Genomic DNA, 25286 nt, shown 5'->3' on the forward strand with positions numbered 1-25286 from the left:
CTAATGAAGGGGCACTGGAAATCCGATCGTCGTATTCTTCATAAAATTCTACGCATATTTGATGACAAGTTTAGGTCTACCTTTGGAAATAAGAGGTGGGGGTGAGTGGGAACCTTGTTATGAAAAACTGGCTGTGAGTCCGGTTCTGCTTAATCAAATTTTGCAAACTTGGTCTTGTTGAAGACAGATCTTTTTCGTCAATGTAAAAGTTATGATTTCGAACCAACTTACTGAGTAATATGCCAGCTAGAAGGCGTTATTTAATTTTTTTCAGAAATCTAGTGTTCCTTGGAAAATATTAAATACAAACATGCATTTTTAATACCATATTACAAAATTAGACAAAATTAGCAACAGAATAGCGAAAACCGCATGTTAATACCTTTTTTCTATCTCGAGATATCTTACAAAACGTGTAAATTTAAAAACATAACTGTTACTGTCACCGGTAAACGAAATTCATTAAAAGTAGTGTGCTATGGAAACAACAAAGAAACATTTTCCAGCTGTCAACGTATATTAGGTCTTTTCAACGCTTCTCATTTGTTTCGAGCCTCGTTCATATCTCGTATATTAATATTATACACGGATTATACGGCATATGACAGAGGCTCGAAACAAATGAGAAGCGTTGAAAAGCCCTATTACAAAGAAATAAAAACAACTATTTAGTGATGACATAAACGTTCAAATTTTTGCCCATCATTTTCGTTGCAAACATTTACTCTTTCAAGAGTAGATTGAACAGCAGTCTCAATTTCTGCTCTCGATATGCTTTGAATGGCGTTTAGTATTCTCTGGATAATGTATTCTAGAGAAGTGTATGATGGGCAACAATTTGAATATTTAGGTCGTCACTAAGTAGTTCTTTTTGTTCTGTGTTATATTTAATTTTAATAGTATTATTTCTCTTTATATTGTTGTTTTAATTAATTATATTTTTATTCGTTGACATCTGGAAAATGTTATTTTCTTTTTTTCCACAGCACACTACTTTTCATTAACTTAGTTTACCGGTGATAGTAACAGTTATGTATAAAATTTACACGTTTCTCGAGATATCTTGAGATAGAAAAAAGGTATCGACAGGCGGTTTTCGCTATTCTATTGCTAATTTAATCTAATTTTATAAAGCATGATTAAAAATGCATACTTGTATTTAATATTTTCCAAAGAAAACTAGATTTCTGAAAAAAATTAAATAACGCCTCCCAGCTGGCTTAATACTTATTAGAATGGTTCAAAATTATCACGCTTACATTGAAGAAAAAGATATGTCTTCAACAAGACCCAGTTTTCAAAATTTCATTTAGCAGAACCGGACTTAAAGCCATTTTTTCATAACAAGGTTCCCACTCACCCCCACCTCTTATTTGCAAAGGTAGAGTTAAACTTGTTAAATCAAATATGCGCAGAATTTGATGAAGAATACAATAATCGGATTTCCAGTGCCCCTTCATTAGGAAAATTTTGTAAAATTTAGATGTTTTTATTTTTGATATTCAATTACGCCCTCTAGCGGTGAACCCACAATTATGAAAATAATTTCCAGGCTTTTCCTGAGGCAACTTTTGTTATAAAATTTTTTATTTCAAAGTTCTACTATAAACGGTTCCTGAGATATGGCCGAGAGCCATTCTTATTGGGACACCCGGTACAAATATATTTTTTTATTTTTTAAAGCTTTAAAATAAAGATCTTTCAATTCCAAACATAAAAAAAAATTGTAAGTCCGGATTAACAAATTTGTTGCTTAGATATTATAAATTGTTTATCCCAAGAGGTCAAATGTCGAAGGCTATAACTTTTTGAAAAAAAATCGTAGAGAGTTAGTGAAACATCCAATCTCCTTCTAAAGAGTTATGTTTTCATATTCTGATGTAAATAAATGCGTAAAACATTTTTAAACTTCTAATTTTTGGGTTTGAAAATAAGGGGGCAAATTTCGTTATAAACATTTAGAGCTGAAGCGGCCCTGTACATCCTATGAGTTTTTAACTTACAGATTATTGTTGCTAAAAACGAGACGAAGATTTATAAAAAAATAAAAAATTTCTACGACCAACTGAAGCTGAGCTAAATGTTGGGCTTGAAAATAAGGGAGCAATTTTCGTTATAAACATTTAGAGCTGAAGCGGCCCTGTACATCCTATGAGCTTCTAACTTACAGATTATTGTTGCTGAAGACGAAACGAAGATTTATAAAAAAATAAAAATTTTCTACAACCAACTGAAGCCGAGATAATTGTTTCTTTTTTCTTAAATCGTAGTGCCTTTATTTACAACAATTAAGAAAAATTAAAAATAATTATAAAATATAGTTACATTTAATTATTAAGAATTATTTTTAAAATCGGTGCTTTTGCGAACGTCCGAATTTTGCAAATCGCCCGGCTCGCTTCAAATCCGCGCGCTCGGAAAATTTTTACGTAACTTGTATTAAATTTTGACCGAAAACAATTTAATAATATTACCATTATAATATACAGTCTATTTACCACTGTATTTGTTTTTCTTGATAAACTTTTATATGTGAAATCTCATTTCTGAAGAAATAATATTACAAAAGTGATACATATAAGTATATGAAATATATAACTATATTTTTAATTTTTTCATTTTTATATAAATATAATAATAATAATCTTACTTCTTATTATACATTATAAAACTTTTTCTTTTTGTAGTGACTATCCGTTTTGGATGTTGGCGACCATCATGGCAATCAGTACTTGCACACTAAATCGGTACTGCTGCTCTAAAAAGATTTGTAGTTGTGTTGAACGACGTACGTAAATTTTCTAGCAAGGTAATCCTTCGCCTTCCTGATTCTCAGTTTCCAAATGGGGTTTGCCAAATTGCCATGATGGTCGCCAACATCCAAAACGGATAGTCACTACAAGAAGAAAAAGTTTTATATTGTATAATAAGAAGTAACATTATTATTATTATATTTATATAACAATGCAAAAATTAAAAATATAGTTATATGTATCATTTTTGTAATATTATTTCTTCAGAAATGAGATTTCACATATAAAAGTTTATCAAGAAAAACAAATACAGAGGTAAATACACTGTATATTATAATGGTAATATTATTGAATTGTTTTCGGTCAAAATTTAATACAAGTTACGTAAAAATTTTCGGAGCGCGCGGATTTGAAGCGAGCCGGGCGATTTGCAAAATTCGGCCGCTCGCAAAAGCACCGATTTTAAAAATAATTTTTAATAATGAAATGTAATTATAGTTTATAATAATTTTTATTATAAGATAGTATAAGTCTTTCTTTAGTCAATGACTGTAAAATAATTTCTTAATTGTTATAAATAAAGGCACTACGATTTAAGAAATAATAAACAATTATCTCGGCTTCAATTGGTTGTAAATTTTTTTTATTTTTTTATAAATCTTCGTTTCGTCTTTAGCAACAATAATCTGTAAGTTAGAAACTCATAGAATGTACAGGGCCGCTTCAGCTCTAAATGTTTATAACGAAATTTGCCCCCTTATTTTCAAACCCAACATTTAGCTCGGCTTCAGCTGGTCGTAGAAATTTTTTATTTTTTTAATAAATCTTCGTTTCCTCGTCAGCAACAATAATCTGTAAGTTAAAAACTCATAGGATGTACTGGGCCGCTTCAGCTCTAAATGTTTATAACGAAATTTTCACCCTTATTTTCAAACCCAAAAATTAGAGGTTTAAAAATGTTTTACGCATTTATTTACATCAGAATATGAAAATGTAACTCTATAGAAGGAGATTGGATGTTACAACAACTCTCTACGATTTTTCTTCAAAAAGTTATAGCCTTCGACATTCAACCTCTTGGGATAAACAATTTATAATATCTAAGCAACAAATGCGTTAATCCGGCCTTGCATTTTTTTTATGTTTGGAATTGAAAGATCTTCATTTTAAAGCTTTAAAAAATTAAAAAAAATTATTTGTACAATAAATAACGCAATTTTAAAAAAAGGCCATTTTGGACCTTTCGCATGCTGTTTTGCAATAACCAAGAAACGAAATTAAACATACCATACCTCAAATTGTAGGTTTTTTAATTTACTACAACTTTCTATTAAAAAGTTTTTCTCTAAAATCAATATCCTAAGCTGCAAAATTTAAAAGCTTTAAAAATTGCAAATTTAACAAATGAAAATCACAATTAAAAAAAAGCTCACAATATTTTTGGTCAGATTTTAGTAGAAGTTATTCCTGGCATCGTCCTTTACAACACCTGATAGGTTTCAAAAATTCCTGAATTATATCACGTTTTTTCACCCACAGCCTGGGGTATATAACTTTCATGCACTGAGGCTGAAAAATATTTGCGTCGATTGCATTCACGGGAAAACGTTTAGGGAACTATTCGGCAGCAAATATTTCTTGGACTTTTTTGTCCGGGATTAATTTGTGGGAATATTTTGTCCAAAAAAATTGGTGGGAATATTTGTTCGGAATTTTTTGTGGGGATTTTTTGTCCGTGGGATTATTTGTCCGGGGATTATTTGTGGGGTTTTTTTGTGGGGATTTTTTGTGAGGATTTTTTGTCTGGGGCTTTTTTGTCAAGGGATAATTTTGGGGGATTTTTTGTCCGGAGATTATTTGTCCGAACTCCATTTCTTATGATATAGAAAGAACATGAAAAATAAGAAATCGAAAACTAAATAATTGGAAAGGTTCAGGAAATTATAAAAAATTGAGGGGATTGTATATTGGTCTCAAAAATGGTGACAAATAATTATATATAATATAACAATTATATTATCAATAAAATAACAGCAAAATAGCTTAAGACAGCTTATAGCAAAGTGCCTGGAATATATCGTTTGACTAGACACCCTTAATCCATTAACAAATTTTCAGTTTGATATTAATCAACTTTTTTTGGTACGCGGGATCCAGGTCTATAAAATATGTCTAATGCTATGCGTGGGTAATTCCCACAAAACAAAGAAGTTAAAACATAAGTATTACAAGAAAATATCTTCAAATCAAATTGAACATATAGGTAACGCAGAAAGCATTAAAAAAGCAAAAAATTATTGGACGCTATTTTTTAACTGGAGTATCTGGGAAATCTCAATAGAAAAGGTCGACATTTTTACTGCGTCATGACTTTTTGTAAAAATTATTACCAAAAAAGCTATATTCTTCATTCATTTAAATGTTGTGTAAAATCTAGGAATTATAGATGAAAACGCTTAACAGACGACTTTCTTCAAAATACTTGCTCTTTAAAACGAGATTTTCTTAATTAAAAAATGTTTATAAACAAGAAAGCTGTAGCAAATTAAACCCGAAAGTAAGAAATTGTTCAATTGTTTATCATTATTAAAATAAACAATAAAAATATTTAAATCACATTTCACAATATGAGTCTTTATGTAGTTCCTAGCTGTGCAAAAGATGAACTCGATCGGTCAAGTAGTTTTTAAACAATTCTACAACGTGAGTCCAGGGTTCTTTGCCCGTGCGTCATCATTTAAAGCATACGAAATAAGTCGGAAATTTACTAAACGCAACAGCAAGTGACAGTAAACAGCTATTGCTCCGATCACGGGTTAAAATTTGACGTTATCAAATAAATAAAATGTCAAATGAAAGTTTTTCATTAAAATTTTGGTCCAGAATTACAGCTACATTTGAAGTAGGTAGCTTAATAAATTATTTTAATGTCATCTGTGTTGGGTTAATCTGTGATGTCATTATGGTAGGGGAGCCCAAGCGGGGATTTTTGCGGTTACTCGAGCGCGTCAGATTATCATATGGGGAAAAAACCTGGTACCCTGCAGATGTACCTCTACCATATAATGGCTCTTAACACAGGGAAGTTCGTTAAGGGGGGCCCGAAAAAAAATCTATCCAAATACTCGAAATTGTCAGATTAAGATAAGGTAAGTTAAGTACGTGCAAAAGCGAATATTTCGCGAACGTCAGATCTAAAAAGTAAAAAATAGGTCTTCAATATTTTTCAAAAATCTATCGAATGGTACTAAACATGACACGCCACGGAGAGGGGTGAGGGGTTAATTTAAAATTTTAAATACAAACTCCGCGATATTTCGCAAAATGAACATCAAATCGAAAAACTGCAAAATACACTTTCAAAATGTTTTTGAAGTATCTATCGAATGGTACCAAACACGATACCCCACGGAGGTGGGGTGGGGTGTTACTTTAAAATCTTAAATGGGACCCCCAAGTTTTTATTGCAGATTTTATTTGATTCTCTACGTAAAAATAAGTAACTTTTATTCAAGACATTTTTTTTGAATTATGGATAGATGGCGCTATAATCGGAAAAAACGATTGTTGGAAATGGAAAATTTAATTAAAAAGTGGAAAGTCCCCACTAAAATGGAAAATTTTACTTAACTTTTTTTAGTTTTAGGACCCAATAATCACAACCCAATAGGTCCCCATAACGCTCGAGTGACTGTAAATTTAGTATACTTTGCACCTCTACCATAGTGATTAATAAATAAATGGGCAATTTATAAAAAAAATCAATAACATATATTTTCTTTTTGTCATTTCATACACTTTGGCGGAAACTTAACACAACCTTATATTCTTATTCCTTAACTCTCACTTAACAAAACTTTCTTAACAAAATAAAATACTTACCATAAAATTTCAAACTCCAATATAAAATTAGTTGTAAAAAAAACTGTTTGTGTAATATAAACAACTTCAACATGCAAAAATTCGACAAAAAAAACAGCAAAAAATTCAACAGACTGACAGCCACAAAAGTAAACAAACCAGAAACGTCACAATGTACTTAAAATCTGAAAACAATCCTATAAGCGTCTTTTTTGTACTTATTTCTTTTCAATATTCTGAGACTAGAGCGTTCATAAAAATAACATGTGTTTTCACTTAATAACAGGCGGTAGCTGATTTGTCTTTAGTTTCATGCGTGGAAGGTGGAAGAGAATGATACGAGATAAAGGGTATGTTTTTTATCTCGCCAGATATTAATGGCGCACGGGTAAAGAACGAAGTGTATATACCAGACTCAAGTGTATTTGTTTATCCAATTTGAGAGAGAAAATGCAATATTCAAATGGTTGTACAGTACTCTGGGCTAATTAGCAAAATTCATGAAAAAAATTATTTACCAGCAATTTTGTTGCCGGAATCGAATTATAAGATCCTATATATTAATAATATATGTATGCAAAGTCCGCAGATAGTGTGCTACTTTTTTTATAAACAAAATGGCGCCGACAAATCGTATTTTTTCAATTATTACTCTATAACTCCGAAGATTTTAACTTTACAACCAAAACAGCGTAATAAAAATTCACCGCAATTAAATTCTGCATAGAGATATGTTTTTCACGATTTGCTCCGACGAAAATTTTCCTCGGAAAATGCGGGTTTTCCTAACAAAAACTCTAATTTTCAAATAAAGTTTTAGGTAAGTAATTATTAATCAATAATTAAATAACTTAGTGACATCAAAGCTTTCTTGGTATAGATTGTAATTCCAGAAGCCGGTGAAAATTAAACGAATATTTTAGCAACAATTCAATTGTTAATTAACAAATTACGATCGCAATAATAAACAAAATAATCACGATACATTGATCAAACTTATAAAGATTATAAAGATGAGATGCTTATTTAATATTTTATCGACAAAATATAAATTTTTCTTTTTTTGCATAATCTTTAAATTTTGAAAAAAAAAATAGTTATAATACGCTGGTCTAATTAGTAAAGTACAAAGAAAGGTTATTTACCAGCAATTTTATTGCTGGAATCGAATTATAAGATCCTATATATTATTAATATAGGTATGCAAAGTCCGCATATAGTGTGCTACTTTTTTTATAAACAAAATGGCGCCGACAAATCTTATTTTTTTCAATTATTGCTCTATAACTCCGAAGATTTTAACTTTACACCAAAAACACTCAAACAAAAATTCACCACAATTTAATTCTGCATAGAGACATGTTTTTCCCGATTTGCTCCGACGAAAATTTTCCTCGGAAAATATGGGTTTTCCCAACAAAATCTCGAATTTTCAAATAAATTTTTTGGGCCAGTAATTATTTATCAATAATTATATAGCTTGGTGAAATAAAAGCTTTCTTATTATAGATTATAAATTCAGAAGCCGGTAAAAATGAAACGAATATTTTAGCAACAATTCAATTGTTAATTAACAATTTACAGTCGCAATAACAACCAAAATAATCATGAGACATTGATCAAACTTAGAAAGATTATAAAGGTGTGATGCCTATTTAATATTTTGTCGACAAAATATAAATTTTTCATTTTTTGCATAATCTTTAAATGTTTAAAAAAAATTGTTATAAACAAATTAACATTTCTCAGAAATTGTTCATTATATTCTAATTTAAAAAAATACTTAAAATGCGTATTTCATAGATCTTGAAAATGAATGCTTTAAAAAAATTTTCCAACCATTTGCAAAAAAGTTATGAAACAGCAAAGTAAATATACGAAATCTCCGTTGTTTATAATTAGTTTTAATTGTTTCAAAGCTTAAAAGTGAATCTATGGTACAGCCTAATTACTCACAAAGAATGTCAAAAATTCCTGCAATGGTTATATTTTAATCAAAGATTAAAAACACTATTTTTTGTAATTTTTAGCGCAAACGTAGGCCTGATACAGAGTCGCAGCTAAAATGTTCACTCGAAGCGACTGACACGCAGCATGCATTATTTATTAAAAGTGTACATCACGCGGCCGGTCGTCGCTCCGAGTGAAAATGTTAGCTACAGTACTGTGTTACTCTAGTTTCGCGCGTGTAAATTACAAAAAAATATATTTATAATCTTTAATTAAAATATAACTATTAAACTGATAATCGATATTTTTTCGTAAATAATTTGCTTGTACTTTAAACTCACTTCTACGCTTTGAAAGAATTAAAAAAAAGTATAAACACAGTAGTAATCGTGTGATTACTTTGCTGTTTCATAACTTTTTTACAAATGGTTGCAAAAAAGTTTTAAAGCATTCATTTTAAAGATATTTAAAATGCACATTTTAGCTATTTTTTAAAATTATAATATAATAAAAACTTTCTGAGAAACGTTAATTTGTTTATAACTATTTTTTTTTAACATTTAAAGATTATGCAAAAAAATAAAAAATTCAAATTTGGCGACAAAATATTAAATAGGCATCTCATCTTTATAAGATTTCAAAGCTTGATCAGTGTATCATAATTATTTTGGTTATTATTGCGACCGTAAATTATTAATTTACAATTGAATTGTTGCTAAAATATTCGTTTAATTTTCATCAGCTTCTGGAACTATAATCTAAACCAAAAAGGCTTTTAAGTCACCAAACTATTTAATTATTGGTAGATAATTACTTATCTAAAACTTTATTTGAAAATTAAAGATTTTGTTGGGAAAACCCGCATTTTCCGAGGAAAATTTTCGTCGAGTCAGATCGTAAAAAACGCGTCTCTATGCAGAATTTAATCACGGTGAATTTTTATTTGGGTGTTTTTGTTGTAAAGTTAAAATCTTCGGAGTTATAGAGCAATAATTGAAAAAAACACGATTTTCGTGCGCCATTTTGTTTATAAAAAAAGTAGCACACTATCTGAGGACTTTGAATACCTATAATATTAATATATAGGATCTTATAATTCGATTCCAGCAATAAAATTGCTGGTAAATAACTTTTCCCAAAAATGGCCTATTCTCCGATAATCAGCCCAGACTACAGGTGCATTGTCAATATTTAGAAGGGCTTTTTGGTCTCATTCTCTTATATTATTTTATATAGAATATATTTATGTTTAATTCAAGGCCGCCGCCAGAAAAAAAATTAGGGAAGGTCAAAATCTTTAATGATGTTCTGAAGCTATTTTCTTGTGGCATTTTTATAATAAATTACTTTTAATGGGAAATAAGCCACACTACTAAAATATTTTGTATTTTGATAACGAAACCCGATTTGGGCTTCGAAACGTTAATAAAATCATTTTTTTGGTAAAATTGTGCCTTATTTCCCATTAAAAGTAATTTATTACAAAATCTTTAAGTCTATTCTAGAAATGAATGAAAGAACAAGAAATATTTATATTTTAATAATCATATATTAACACAAAAAATATTAATCAGTAAATAAAAACTGTAATCTCCTTCGATCTTGACCAAATTTATTGAGACGGATTTGTTTGATCTTAAGTTGTAATTATCCAGGGGGGTCGGCGTATCCTCCCTGACCCCCCTGCCGGCGGGGCTGGTTTAATTGTTTACTTACAAACAAATGATGCACAGTGAAGTACCATTTTTATAAATATTACTTAAATTATAAACAAGTAAATTATCTGCTCCGCTTTACCGTTTACAAAAAAAAAAACATCTAAATAATTATAAAAAAAAACACATTAAAAAAGAAATTTGTACGACTCATATAACCGGAGATGTATTTTTTTTTAATAATAGCGCAGTTGTTTTAGGCCTTGAAATTGTTGGAATATTTTAAGACGAAAGATATTTTTTTGTAAAAAGCTTACTTTAAGCGTAAAATTCAAATAAACAATTAAACATGCCGACATGCCGAACGAACTCAGATTTTAGCGTTTCTCGAGACCATTTTTCAATTGTTTGGACATCGAATTAAAAAAAAAAAAAACAAAAAATATACGAAATTTGGTCAAGTATTATCAAATTGCGGAATTCTATTTTTATTTTGTGTGGCAAAAGTTAGAAGAGCGTTGGCGCGAAATTTCGGACCAATGCTTATTAAATGCATTATTTTTTTTCGAATATTAAGAAAAATAATAAATATTTAAACGCAGAATGAAAGATTACCGAGGGCAGAAAGTCCCTTAGAATATAAACAAAAAGTTTCTTTTGAATGAGATACTTAAAATTTAAAATCACACTAAATTTTCTTTTTTTTCACCCCTGTAACTTATTAAAATAAACATTATAGTTTTCAGGTACTTTCGGCCCTCGGTAATAATGTAATCTTCCATTCAGCGTTTAAATTTTTCAAAAATACTATTAGTTTTCAAAAAAATACGAGATCGTTTGTAAAAGTCACGGTAGACAGAGTCTCTGTCTACCGTGGTAAAAGGTATATTTAAAATGCCCTAAATAAGGGCTACATTAAATCACAGAACATTCGGATTAAAAAATCCACCATCAGTGTTACTAAAAGACAAAACAGCATGCCTGAGCCACCAAAATGTTTTTTGGTGGTAAAAACCCTTTAAATATTGAAAATTGATGGGTTACACTAGATATATTTTTAATAATTTAATGACGTTGCAAATATTCCTGGATGTTACCCAGGGCAACACAGGACTCCTGTGCCATGTGGTTGGAATTTAAGGATTGAAACCTTACATATTGGAGTTAAATGACCAACTAGTCAGTTGGCCAAAGTAATGTATTACGTGTAACGTATTATTAAAAATATACAGAGTGAGTTTTATGTATGGAAACACTCAATTATCTCGGAAACGGCTTGCACGATTTTTATAGGTTTTGGTGGGTAAGGGTTTTCTAATGCGGCCGATATTATAGTGATAATTACATTGTTGCCAGATTTTCCGTTTTTCTGGAAATCTACTAAACTTTCTTATTTCAAATAGAACACCCTGTATATTTTTTACGTTCTAAAGTCCTTAAGAGATACTGATTATTGTTGATGGTATATTCTCTATACATAAATGCCATAATTTCGGAGTTATTGCTACATTTATTTAAAAAAAAAACTTAAAAAAATTATAAAAATCAATTTTATTTGGCCCTGGTAAACATTATTTTAGGTTGCTTGGATCATTGTGAACAAAAAGACCTTTTGTAATTTTTCTTTAAAATTAATCGTTTCCGAGTTATTAACAATTTAAAACTGAAAAAAAAATCGAATAATGACGATTCTCAAGGTTCACAAACACAAATAAAAAATATTATTTTTGAAACTGCGAAGTAGCCAAATTCACGTTCAATCCTTATTTTATCAGTTACCAATAATATAAGTATATTACCAATAATATAAGTAATTTGAGCTTGTTTCATTTTAAAACAATGTGTTTTAGTTGTTAATGCAGCCCGATCGCCCGTCCTCTCATATGCACGTCATTTACAATTAAAAAGCAATGATTTAGAATAAAACGAGCCAAAAAATCTTATGGCAAGCTATTAGCAGGAGATTTGAGCTTGAATTTAGGTACTTCGTAATTTCAAAAATTATATTTTTTAAATTGTGTTTTTGAACATTGAAAATCGTCATTATTCGATTTTTTTCAGTTTTAAATTGTTTATAAAGAACAAAGAACGTAAAATAATGTCTACTCAAGCCAGAAAAATTGATTTTTATAATTTGTTAAAAATTGTTTTTAATAAATGTAGCAATAACTCCAAAATTATGGCATTTACGTATAGGGAATATAGCATAAAAAATAATCAGTATTTCTTAAGGACTTCAAAATGCAAAAAAATATACAGGGTATTCCATTTGAAATAAGAAAGTTCGTTAGATTTCCAGAAAAACGGAAGATTTGACAACAATGTAGTTAGCACTATAATATCGGCCGTATTAGGAAACCCCTACCTGCCAAAATTTATAAACGTCGTGCAAGCCGTTTTCGATATAAGGTGAGTCGGGGTAAGATCGCACCAAAAAATGTAAACATGAAATTTGTCTGACAATTGTAAAATGAAAATTAGGCATATAATTATAATACTATGCATACTCTACTTTCAAGACATACTCTATTCATCTACAAGATTAGATTTATAGTTAACAAAACCGTATTACTGAAATATTAAAAATAATAATATATAGTCAGTGTCCGATCTTATACCTACTTATGGGGCAAGACCGAACAAGAGGTCCAAATTGTACAGAACATTCATTTGTCCTAATAAGGTGGAAGTTCGAATTCCGGTCTTCCCCAATGAGAAAATAAATTGTCTGTGCAAACGATGGCAGTAATTTAGTATTTTATTTAAGTCAGTATATAACAAGAAATAATGTAATGCTTATGAACAAAACTGGACATAAAGGAAAGTCCCATTATAACTAAATGTGTGCTTAAGTAACTACAAAATAAAAAGTAATTTCTGGTGAAACTTAAAAAATACAACATTAATAATTTTAGCACAAGTTCATGCCAGAAAATTCAATATTGAAAGTCATATATGAGCCTCGACGATCTTTCTCAGGTTCTGGTAAAATCGTTACAATTGTATCTTTCGTTACAGTATCTTCGTCAGGTTACTCGGGCCAAAAAAACTGGGCACTGTTATGCTTATGTTTTAAGCATTTTACCAGGTATTCATCATTCAATGTGTTCACCTCGAATAAGGATTTATTTTCTGTGGGGCAAGACCGAATAGCTAAATTTAGTTAAAAAAACACATTAAATCTAAGAATATTCACTTCCTAAAATAAGTGTAAGTAAGCACGCTCCAACTTTGGTACCATCCAACTAATTCGTAAAGCAAGCGAAAGCACTACCGGTGACGTGATTTTACAAAGTAATCCAAGTTACAGCGACTGTGTACGGTCTTCCCCCAGATTCGATCTTACCCCGACTCACCTTAATTGAGTGTTTCCATACATAAAACTCTGTATGTAATATAACACATAAATTTTCAACATTTAAAGGGTTTTTACCCAAAACATTTTGGTGGCTCAGGCATGCTATTTTTTGCCTTTTAGTAACACTGATGATGGATTTTTTAATCCGAAAACGGTCTGTGATTTAATGTAACCGTTATTTAAGGAATTTTAAATATACCTTTTACAAAGGATCTCGTATTTTTGTGATTTATGTTATACAGCCAGCTACAGGAATTTTATTTTTCTGGTGTATTTTTTTACTAATAGATAGTTTTCTCAGGATTTAAAAAAAATGAATGTATTTAAATAGCATTGGACCAAGATTTTGCGCCTATCCTCGTAATAAGTAGGTATATTAAATTAAATACATAGTTCAATTTCATATTTAAACTTATTAAAAATAGAGAGCATATTAGAACAACAATTAAGAGTAATGTTTATAAATAATAAGAAAATGAATGTTCTTATGTAATAATAATAACATAAACATATAATTACAAACGCATAACAAAAAATAAACAAACGAAGAAGCATACATGGACTAAACAAACAATATAGTTTTTGCAAAGAGTCCGTAATCTTTTGCTAGAGGTTTATTATAAAAAATATTAAATAGTGCAGTCACTGAAGATGGATATGAGCTATTATCTACGATTTCGTTGAACCTACATCGATTTACATCAAAATTGGTGAGTGGTTAGAGGATATTTCAACGAACAAAGGTGACATGGTGCCAACTTGCGCTTTTACCCTGGGGGTGGATGCCACTCCTTCTCGGGGGTGAAAATTATTTTATTAAAAATAATCCCATAATTCAATAGAGGGACTAACTCTAAGCAAAATTTGTTATATAAAGTTATTAAAATAAATCAAAACTTTTTGAGTTATTAAAGATTAAAGATTTTAATTTTTCGTGAGAAAAATGCATGTTTTTAACCGATCTTTTATAAATAACTCAAAAACTATAGGTTTTTGCAAAAAAGTTATACCAAAATTGAAGCTAATAAAAATTGAAATAAATTCCTTACCAGAAAAACCCTTTAGTGTTAACTAAAAGTGAGTTATAGGTAATTGTATGTATATTTCTTTCGGTGACTACCCAAATCTAAGTATTCAAGCTTAAATAACGGGAAAATGATGCATTTTATAACATAAACTTATTAAACATTTGTCAAAGAATTTAAAAATATCTATCAAATGAGCTCCCAAACAAGTTGATAGGATTAAAATTTATGCTCCAAAAAATTTTCAAAAGTTATCTTTTAAAATTTTTTCCAAAAAATGTTATTGTTTTTTTTTTAGTAACTCCGTTAGTTTCGAGATATCAGATTCACCTAAGAAACATTTAAAAGTCAAAACTAAGGGCTTTTAAACCACATTAAACTTAATCTTTTAAATCCCTTACTTTTTTAAAAATAAAAGGTTAAATGGCCCCGGTTGCAGGGTTCTCGCAGCAAAATTTAAGCTTTAAACGTTTCTATCTCGGTTATTTTGTACCCTAGAGAAATGGTAAAACAGGTATAATATTTGATTCAGAAAAAGATAAAATTTGGTTATATGTATGTTTTTCTTTTATTGAGTATTTTTGGAGTTATTATTAAAGAAAATAAAAATTACGATAATTTGAAAAATTCCGATTTTTTTAAATGATATATTTTTTTCAAAAATAGGCATTCTAAACCGGTCAAAATTGTTGAAATCATTACTTGTCAGAATTTCTATAAATTTTAATATTTGTGGAAATGGCGTATGTTTTATTTTTCACTTTTTCAAAAAAAAATTCGAAAGGGTTCTCTTGTTTTCGTCATAACTTGTTTAATTTTGATTCTATTAACTTCTTCTGGAGTTCATTTGATAGGTATTCCGCAGTACTTTGACAAGTGCTTACTAGGTATATTTTATAAACTGCATCGTTTTCTCGTTATTTAAGCTTGAATGCTTAGATTTGCGTACTCGTCGAAAAAAATATACCTTCAATTACCCATAATTCACTTTGAATTAACATTGGTGTAGTTCTTTAAATAGGAATTGTATTCAATTGTTTATTGTCTTTAATTTTGGTAATTATACCTTTTTTTCAAAAGCTTATAGTTTTTGAGTTATACGTGAATAACAGCTTTAAAACATGCATTTTTTACGAAAAAATAAAATCTTTGCTCTTTAATAACTCAAAAAGTATTAATTTATATTGATAACTTTATATAACAAAGTTTGCGTAGAATTTATCCCTCTTTTGATTTGTGGTATTATTTTTAACGAAATAATTTTCACCCCCGAGAATGGGTGGAATCCACCCCCAGGGTAAAAGCGCAAGTTGGCATCATGTCACCTTTGTTCCTTGAGGTATCCTCTAATTACTCACCAATTTTCATGAAAATCGATGGAGGTTCAACGAAATCGGAGGTGAAAACCTTCAGTGACTCCACTAAAATACTTGAGAATTTTTTGTCCATCCCGCCGTCTCTCTAATAGTTTCTATATTTAATATTCAATTTCATGAAATACATTTAGTAGAGAATCCGATATAAGGTTGATCTGCACCGGTCTGTTTAACGGATAAAAATTATTGGATATAATTTAGTATGTTCACAATTATTATTATAAAAAACCTAATGCCCAACCTAATTTTATTCTGACTATAATTAATTAATAATTAAAAAATTACTTTTTTTTAATAAAAAAAATGACCCGGGCAGATATTATTTGAGATTTTTTGAATCATTCTAAACAAAAAAGTTTGTTAAAATGTTTCTTTAAGTTGATCGTTTTCGAGTTAGTTATAAACAATTTAAAACTGAAAAAAGAACGAAATGTGACGATTTTCAAGGTTCAAAAACACAAGCAAAAATATTATTTTTGTAATCATTAAGTACCTAAATTCAAGTTCAAACCTCTGTCAGGTTCCAATTAGAATTTTTGCGATGTTTTATTCTAAAATATATTTTTTAATTATTGTTATGACCGATAAAATACTAGACCTTATTCAACAAAGAAGAAATTGGAAAAACAAAGACGAGATTCGGTATAGAGAGATATATCAACAAATAAGGTACGAGGTTAAGCGAGCAAAATAGGACTGGATGGAACAAAGATGTCGTGAAATGGAAGAACTACAAATAAAACATGGCGAGTTTAATATACATAAAAAGCTTAAAGAAATTACCTACACTCAGAGAAAAAGAACTCCTCACTTTATGAGAAACTCGAAAGGTAAAATAATTCTCGACTTGGATGAAAAAAAGGAAGAATGGACTAACTATATAAAAGAGCTCTTCCTGGATACGAGGCCACCACTTAACACCACAAAGTATACGAATACTGGTCCTAGCATTTTAAAAGCGGAAGTAGAGAAAGCCATCAAACAGAGCAAAAATGGGAAATCTCCAGGCCCTGACCAAGTACCATCAGACTAGCTCAAACTTCTGGGTGACGACAATGTCTCACAACTAACAAACATTTATAACCATATATACGAGACTGGAATGATGCCACATATATGGTTAGAGTCTACATTTATTCCACTCCCAAAAAAACCTAATACATCATCATGTAAAGACTTTAGACTAATTAGTCTCATGAGCCACTCTCTCAAGCTACTTCTTAAGATAATTCTTAATAGAATCAAGCAGAAATGTGAAGAGACAATGGGAAACAAACAATTCGGTTTCAGAGAAGGATTGGGAACAAGGGAAGCTTTGTTCTCAATGTTAACATTACTTCAACGATCATGGGAAGTACAGAAACCAATTTACGTCTGCTTTATAGATTTTGAGAAGGCGTTTGATAGAGTTCAACATGATAGGTTGTTTCAATATCTAGAAATGATTGGAATAGGTGATAAAGATCTGAGACTTTTACAACATCTATATTGGAATCAAGAAGCTTCTATTCTGGTAGACGGCAAAGAAACAGACAAAATTTGCATTCAAAGAGGTGTCAGACAGGGTTGTGTGTTGTCCCCAACTTTGTTTAACGTATACTCAGAAATAATTTTTAATGAAGCCTTGGAAGGACAATGTGGAGTTCGAATCGGGGGTGAAACTATTAACAACATCAGATATGCAGACGACACCGCGATCATGGCTGAAAACATCGAAGATCTTCAATTCCTTATAGATCGAGTCACTAGAGAATGCTCCAATAATGGACTTAACATAAATGCAACAAAGACAAAGTTACTTGTGGTTAGTAAACAAGACGTCGGCCCTATGCAACTAATTGTCAGTGATGAATCAATAACAAAAGTTAACCATTTTAAATACCTAGGATGTTGGATAAACGAGGCACTAAATCCGGATGAAGAAATTAAAACTCGTATAGAAATTGCAAGAGGAGCATTTATGAAACTTAGATCTATTCTGAGCAACTCTCAGCTGAACTTACAACTAAGAATCAAGTTCCTAAAATGTTATGTGTATCCTGTATTACTATATGGATGTGAAACCTGGATCATGAAGGTTAACATGATGAACAAATTAGAAGCCTTTGAGATGTGGTCATATCGTAGAATGCTCAGAATATCTTGGGTTCAACGCATTTCTAACAGAGAAGTCTTAAACAGAGTAGGTCAAGGCGAAGGTGACTTAATGAAGATGATAAAAAAGAGAAAACTTGAATATCTGGGGCATATAATGAGAGGTAGCAGATACAGGATGCTGCAGTTAATACTCAATGGAAAGATCGACGGAAAAAGAGGAATTGGTCGAAAGAAATATTCATGGCTCCGAAACCTTCGTCAATGGACTGGCTTATCAGCAGATCAATTGTTACATGCCGCACAAGATCGAGAACGATATCGGCAAATTGTTATGGAAGCTACCCACGCCTTAAAATTTGGGCACGGTACTTAAAGAAAAAGAATTATTGTTAATAAGGAGGTTCCTTGTGAGAAGACGGGCATCAACAACTAAAAAACAATGTTTTAAAATGAAACAAGCCCAAAATACTTATCAGAAATTGATAGAATAAGGTTTGAACTTGAAATTACGTACTTCGTAGATTCAAAAATAATATCTTTTACTTATGTTTTTGAGCCTTGTAAATCGTCATCTTTCGTTGTTGGTTCAGTTTTAAATTATTTAACTCAAAAACGATCAATTTTCACAGAGAAAAAATGCAAAAGACTTTTTTTAGAATGATCCAAAAAAAACTGAAATAATATCTGCCCGGGACGAATTTTTTTTTAATTTATAACAGTAATTTTTTAATAATTAAGTATAGTCAGAACAAAATTAGATCGGACACCCATTGTTTTTTATAATTCGATGCCTCAGAAGCTAATCGGTGTAAGTCAATAAGTGTTTAAACGAGATACTAAGATGTTTCTGAAAGTAGTTGCAGAAATATAAGTAGTAAGTAAAAACAAATAAACCGTCTTTATTTATCATAATATTGGTCATTCTTACAGAATGTCCACTTTACTCGTATGAACGAAGTAGCTCGTATGAACCAAGTCAGCTAAGAATAGGTATGTTAAATTATAATTTATCCAGTGCAATTAGTTCTCTTAAGGATATAAATTTATTTTATAAAATGTAATAATAATATTGTAATTGTTCAACATCCGCTAATAACCTTCCATGGTTGATGCGGCTTTATGTAAATAAAAAAAATATTTTTAATATATTTATAAATACAAAGAAATTTATAATATTATTATATAGTCCCGAAAAGATTGGTCATAAATTATACCACAGATTCTGGCGTCAAAAATAGGTTGATTGGACGTCAATTACCTATATACAATAGTGCACACAAAAAAAGTTACAGCCCTTTGAAGTTACAAAATGAAAATCGATTTTTTTTTTCATATATCGAAAAGTCTTAGAGATTTTTCATTGAAAATATGTAACAAACATATGGCAGCAACATCTTAAAAAAAATAAAGTGAAATTTGTGCACCCCATAAAAATTTTATGGGGTTTTGTTCAATTAAACCCCCCAAACTTTTGTGTACGTTCCAATTAAATTATTATTGTGACACCATTAGTTAAACACAGTGTTTTTAAAACTTTTTTGCCTCTTAGTACTTTTTCAATAAGCCAGTGTTTATCGAGATATTTTGAATATTTGTCGAATCCACCACATATTTGTATATGGTTAAGTACGATTATATTAATATAATAGAGACCTGTTATAATCTGAAAATTTATTTAGAATGTACATTTTTGGGTATATTTTGAAAAAGAAACCACATATCGATAAAATGTGACTTATCTAAAAAAAGACTAAGAGGCAAAAAAGTTTTAAAAACACTGTGTTTAACTAATGGTACCACAATAATAGTTTAATTGGGACGTACACAAACATTTGGGGGGTTTAAAGGAACAAAACCCCCATAAAATTTGTATGTAAATATATTACAAAAGAAGCCGCATCTCGATAAAAACTCGCTTATAGAAAAAATACTAAGAGGCAAAAAAGTTTTAAAAACGTTGTGTTTAACTAATGGTACCACAATAATGAATTAATTGGAACGTACACAAAAATTTGGGGGGGTTTAAGTGAACAAAACCCCCATAAAATTTTTATGGGGTGGACAAATCTCACTATAATTTTGTTTTAAAATGCTCCTGCCATGAAAATAATACATGTCCATTTTCAATAAAAAATCTCTGATAGTTTCCGATATATTGAAAATAATCGATTTTCATTGTGTAACTTCAAAGGGCTGTAACTTTTTTATGAGCACATTTGTACTAAGGTAAGTTAGGTTCAATCGAACTATTTTTGACTCCAGAATGTCTGGTATAATTTATGACCAATCTTTTCGGGACACCCTGTATATTAATACATAAATATGTGCTACATCTCATACCTATGTCATTTTTAGGGAGAATGTGACTTACACCGTTTGACTTCTGAAGCATCCAATTGTTACCTAACACACTGAATTTCATATCCAATACAATTTTTATCCATTAAATAGATCGGTGCAGATCGACCTTATATCGAATATTTGACTGATTAGTTTGTTTTAAAAAACAGTAAACAATAAATAATTTTAATGTACTTACTTTTAAGGGCCCAATTTTCAGCTGTCAACAAACCCTGTATGTACGCATCGACATCCTTTTGACACCCCTGGCTTAAACCGTTCTTAAATCTTGGAAAATTTGCAGAAAGTAATTCCGTGTTGTAGAAATCCAAAACTCGGGCTAAACTCGCCCTCACAATTTGAGTACCATTCCAGGCGCCACTCACACTTACGTTAACAGGGGGTAGAGAATAGATAGCCTCCACGGAAGTACCCTCACTGTACTCTATTTGATGCACGTCAGCGCCCAAAGGGATAGTACTAGTAGTACTAGTACTCGGGGTAGTTTCGCTGAGAGCGTAATTCAAAAAAAGCAGCACTAGCAGTGCTTTGGCGGCCATGGTCTACGCGGTACGACTATTTTTTGTGTAGTACTCGCGCTCGTTGAAGAAGTGCTCTTCGAGTATAATCAGCGGGATATGTCTGGTGCAACGAAGAACTTTCTCTCTCTTCAGAAGGATTATTACCATTTCTTCGATAATGATCCCCTCTTAAGGTGTTATTTAATAACAAGGAAAACGCGTAATATGCGATGCAAATGGTCGATTCGATAAGGATAGAATTGCACTACAGGGTAGGTCGAAAATAACTATACAAGGTGATTGATTAGTGTGGTAAAGCTCATTGGATCCGCTATAGTAATAGCAATAAAAGTTAATAACAAAAATTGTAGCCAACTTTGGAGCGTCACATTACAAAATGAGTTAGAATGTTACAGAGTGTTCGACAACACAATGGCAGACCAAACTTATGTTTTTTTTTTTAATGGAACACCCTATATTTTATTTTAAATTCGAAATCCTGTTAACTTCTCCATCACAAAAATATAAAGGTTTGTTATGTTATACAGGGTACTTACAAAGTTATAACCAATTTTATATGAAAATCGTAACAAGTTCAACTTCCTGTATAAATAAAAATAAGCAAAACAACAATGGTGTATTAATGCCATATTTTTTAGCGTATTGTCAAAATTTACAATAATGGTCGATATTGCCAATTTTCTTTGTATCAAATACAGGGTGAGTCAAAACGCAAGTACATTATTTTCTCAGTAATTTTAAATGGAACACCCTTTATTTTATATCACTGTTGAAAAGTACCATTACCGTACTTTAATTTTTAGATAACATTCCCTATGTCTAAATTTATTAGTTTTCGAGATATTTTCATTTTTCAATGGACCAGTAGCGTGGCCACCCAAATCACCAGAATTTAATAAACTGGACTGATTTTTTTGGGTTTATGTTAATAATGAAGTTTATAAAATACCTCCAACAACAAGGGATGAGATGAAAAATAGAATACAAAGTGTATTTCGATGTGTTAATTTACAAATGCTCCGTAGAGTAAGTAGCTCATTCAATGATCGTTTTTAGGCGTACATAAATGTGTTAAGAGATAATTTTGAACACCTTATGTAATTAAATATTAAAATTATTTTATTAAAAGTAGCTTCTAATTTTTTTAAACATGTTTTTTGCAAAATGTATTACTGATAAATTATGTTTCGTTCTTTATTTGTTACATTGTTACATTTACATACAAAAGTAGTGTTTAATTGTCTTCACAAAACATTGTATTTTGTGTTTGTGTGCTTTTTTGTAAAATTTATTACTAATTTTCTTTGTTTAGGTATTTGTTGCAAAAATGTTGCATGTAGTGGTTAGTATTACTAATAAATTATTTTTATTTCTTTATTTGCTACAGTGTTACATTGATTACCGGATTGATAATCGGTAATCTTCAATTGTCAATTTAGTCATGGCTTACTTAAAATTTAGATAAATTTAAACACCTAAAATAATTTGCTCTGAAAAATGAAAATATCTCGAAAACTAATAAATTTGGGCATAGGGAATGTTATATAAAAATTAAAGTACGGTAATGTTACTTTTCAATAATGATATAAAATACAGGGTGTTCCATTTAACATTACTAAGAAAATATAGTACTTGCGTTTTGACTCACCCTGTATTTGATATAGAGAAAATTAGCAATATCAATAATTCTTAAAAATTTTGACAATTAATAAAAAAATGTGGCATTAATAAACCATTGCTGTTGTGCTTATTTTTATTTATACAGGGAGTTAAACTTGTTACGATTTTCATACAAAATTGGTTATAACTTTGTAAATACCCTGTATAACATTACAAACCTTTATATTTTTGTGATGGAGAAGTTAACAGGCTTTCGAATATAAAATAAAATATAGGATGTTCCATTTATAAAAAAACATAAGTTAGGTCTTCCACTGTGTTATCGAACACCCTGTAACATTCTAACTAATTTTGTAATGTGAAGCTCAAACGTGGCTAAAATTTTTGTTATTAACTTTTATCGCTATCTATTACTATAGCGGAGCTATTGAACTTTACCCTACTAATCAATCACCCTGTATATTTTATTTTATATTCGAAATCCTCAGGGGCGTCATTTGGGCGTCCAGGGGGGGCATTTGTCCCCCCCCCCCCTGGCTCTGAAAATGACTGAAATTTACAGAAAATACATCAATATTCATCATAACATCATATATAATGTATTGTATATATAGTGCTTGCCCCCCCCCCAAACAAAATTTCAAATGACGCTCCTGGAAATCCTCTTAACTTCTCCATCACAAAAATATAAAGGGTTGTTTTACAGGGTATTTACAAAGTTCACTAATAGCTCACGACGTCCTTTGGACGCGACGTCCAAAATAGGTCCATTTTTGGTCCTAACGTCCATGGACTATAAACGGACGTCCTTCGGGTGGAATAAATATGAACGTCCTTCGGACGTACGACGTTGGACGTACTTCGGGTGGAATAAATAAGAACGTCCTTTGGACGTCCGTACTCGGACGTCCGTACTGGCTGAAATACGGACGATTTCTGATTTATGTTAATAAAATAATTTAAATCGAAAAGATTAAATCATATTTAATTCAAAATTATATAGTTTAAAATGCTTATGTAAAGTGTGAAAATCTTATTTGTAAATTATTCGTTACAATGTTTTATTATTCTATAGTTACCAAGATGATATAAGTTTGCTAATTAATTCTAATAAGCAAAAAATTTAATTTTCATCAATGTATCCGTACTACAGATGAATCTTTTTGAAGTTGAACATACGTAGGTATGTTCAACCTACCCAAAAATAGGTCCAGTTTTAGTCCTAATGCCGATGGACTATAAATGGACGTCCGACGTTGGACGCACTTCGGACGTCGGACATATTAAAGTAAATAAAATAATAAAATAATTCAAATGGAAAAGGTTAAATCTAGTGTTACCCACAATCGGTCTTGGTCTTGTTTTTGCGTTTTCGCAAGACCAAAACCGCCTAATTTTAGCAATACCAACACCAAAACTTACCAAGGTTGGAGCAAGAACAAGACTAAGCCTGCGAGACTTTTGCGTCTTGGAGTTAGAATTCAGGGACGTTTTAAGGAGTATATTAGTTCGGGTATATTCTTAGACACTCTATGAGAAGCAAAAAATTTGTAACAAAAATTTGGAAAATTGGACTTATGCGCATTACGAACAATACAATAAATATGCATAGCGAATCAAAATATCCATTAAAAGAACACTTAGTCAGAGGACACTTGACACGACAAAGTCGTTTAGATAATCCACAAAAACATTACCTGCCTATCAGATTAACTTTTGTAACAAAGATTTAGACTTTAGGTATAAATACAAATAGGGTCCGACGGGCCAGTGTTGCCCCTTCCGACGGGCCCGTGTTGCCCCTTTACGTGACAAAATTCTTTCGACGCAATAATTTCAAAAATGATAATGGATAATCCCGAAAATTCGGGAGTTGCAACGAAAAATAATTTAGTGCAATAAGCCGATGTGTATAATTAAAATAATATATGACGTTAATGACAGTATTAAACCCATATTGAGCTGCCCCCCCCCCCGTCACTTGCAAAAATTAAAAAACACATAGCCCTGATTTATGAGCTATTTATGAGCGATTTCTGCGGCAGAATTACGAGCTGTTTATGAGCTCTTGAAATGATATAGTTTCGATTTTTGAGCTCATCTCCTTCACCCCCAAACAACCCTTTAATTGATTTAACTTAAGAGAAAAATGCCGAGAAAACTTAAAATATATCGTATTGCGGATATAATTCCTATAGCTTATATATTCTAAGAATAAAATATTAAATCACGTGCATCTCGATTATTGAGCTACAACACCTTCGCAAGAAAACCGCCCCATCTTCCCGGCTTAAGAGAGAGTTGTACTTTAAATGCAATAAATTAATTATTTGGCGATTACATAATATCATTTAATAATTTATGAGCTCCCAAATTACGCGCATTTAGATCAGTAAATTGCAATTTATTTTGTATAGTGCAGTCACTGAAGGTAAAAATCAACGATTACCTTCAATTTCGGTGAACCTTCATCGAATTTCACGAAAATTGGTCACTGGTTAGGGGATACCTCAAGAAACAAAGGTGACATGGTACCACCTTGCGCTTTTACCCTGAGGGTGGATACCGCCCCTTCTCGGGGGTGAAAATTATTTTATAAAAAATAACTGCACAAATCAATAAAAGGGCAAATTATAAGCAAAATTTGTTATATAAAGTTATTAAAATAAGTCAATACTTTTTAAGTTATTAAAGATCAAAAATTTTAAT

The 25286-nt window shown here is 30.7% G+C and overlaps 1 protein-coding gene across 1 annotated transcript in view; it reads right to left on the bottom strand.

Moving 5' to 3' along the window:
- The window catches only part of LOC114338977 (nose resistant to fluoxetine protein 6), a 245020-nt gene extending 223988 nt beyond the window's left edge, over positions 1-21032 (bottom strand). Inside the window, exon 1 of the mRNA XM_028289603.2 lies at positions 20615-21032. Within this exon, the coding sequence (XP_028145404.2) occupies positions 20615-20975 (361 nt within the window). The 5' untranslated portion in view covers positions 20976-21032. The remainder of the gene's footprint in view (positions 1-20614) is intronic.
- Positions 21033-25286: the final 4254 nt, after the last annotated feature.

The sequence above is a fragment of the Diabrotica virgifera genome, chromosome 7 (assembly GCF_917563875.1).
Source record: "Diabrotica virgifera virgifera chromosome 7, PGI_DIABVI_V3a".
NCBI lineage: Eukaryota > Metazoa > Arthropoda > Insecta > Coleoptera > Chrysomelidae > Diabrotica > Diabrotica virgifera.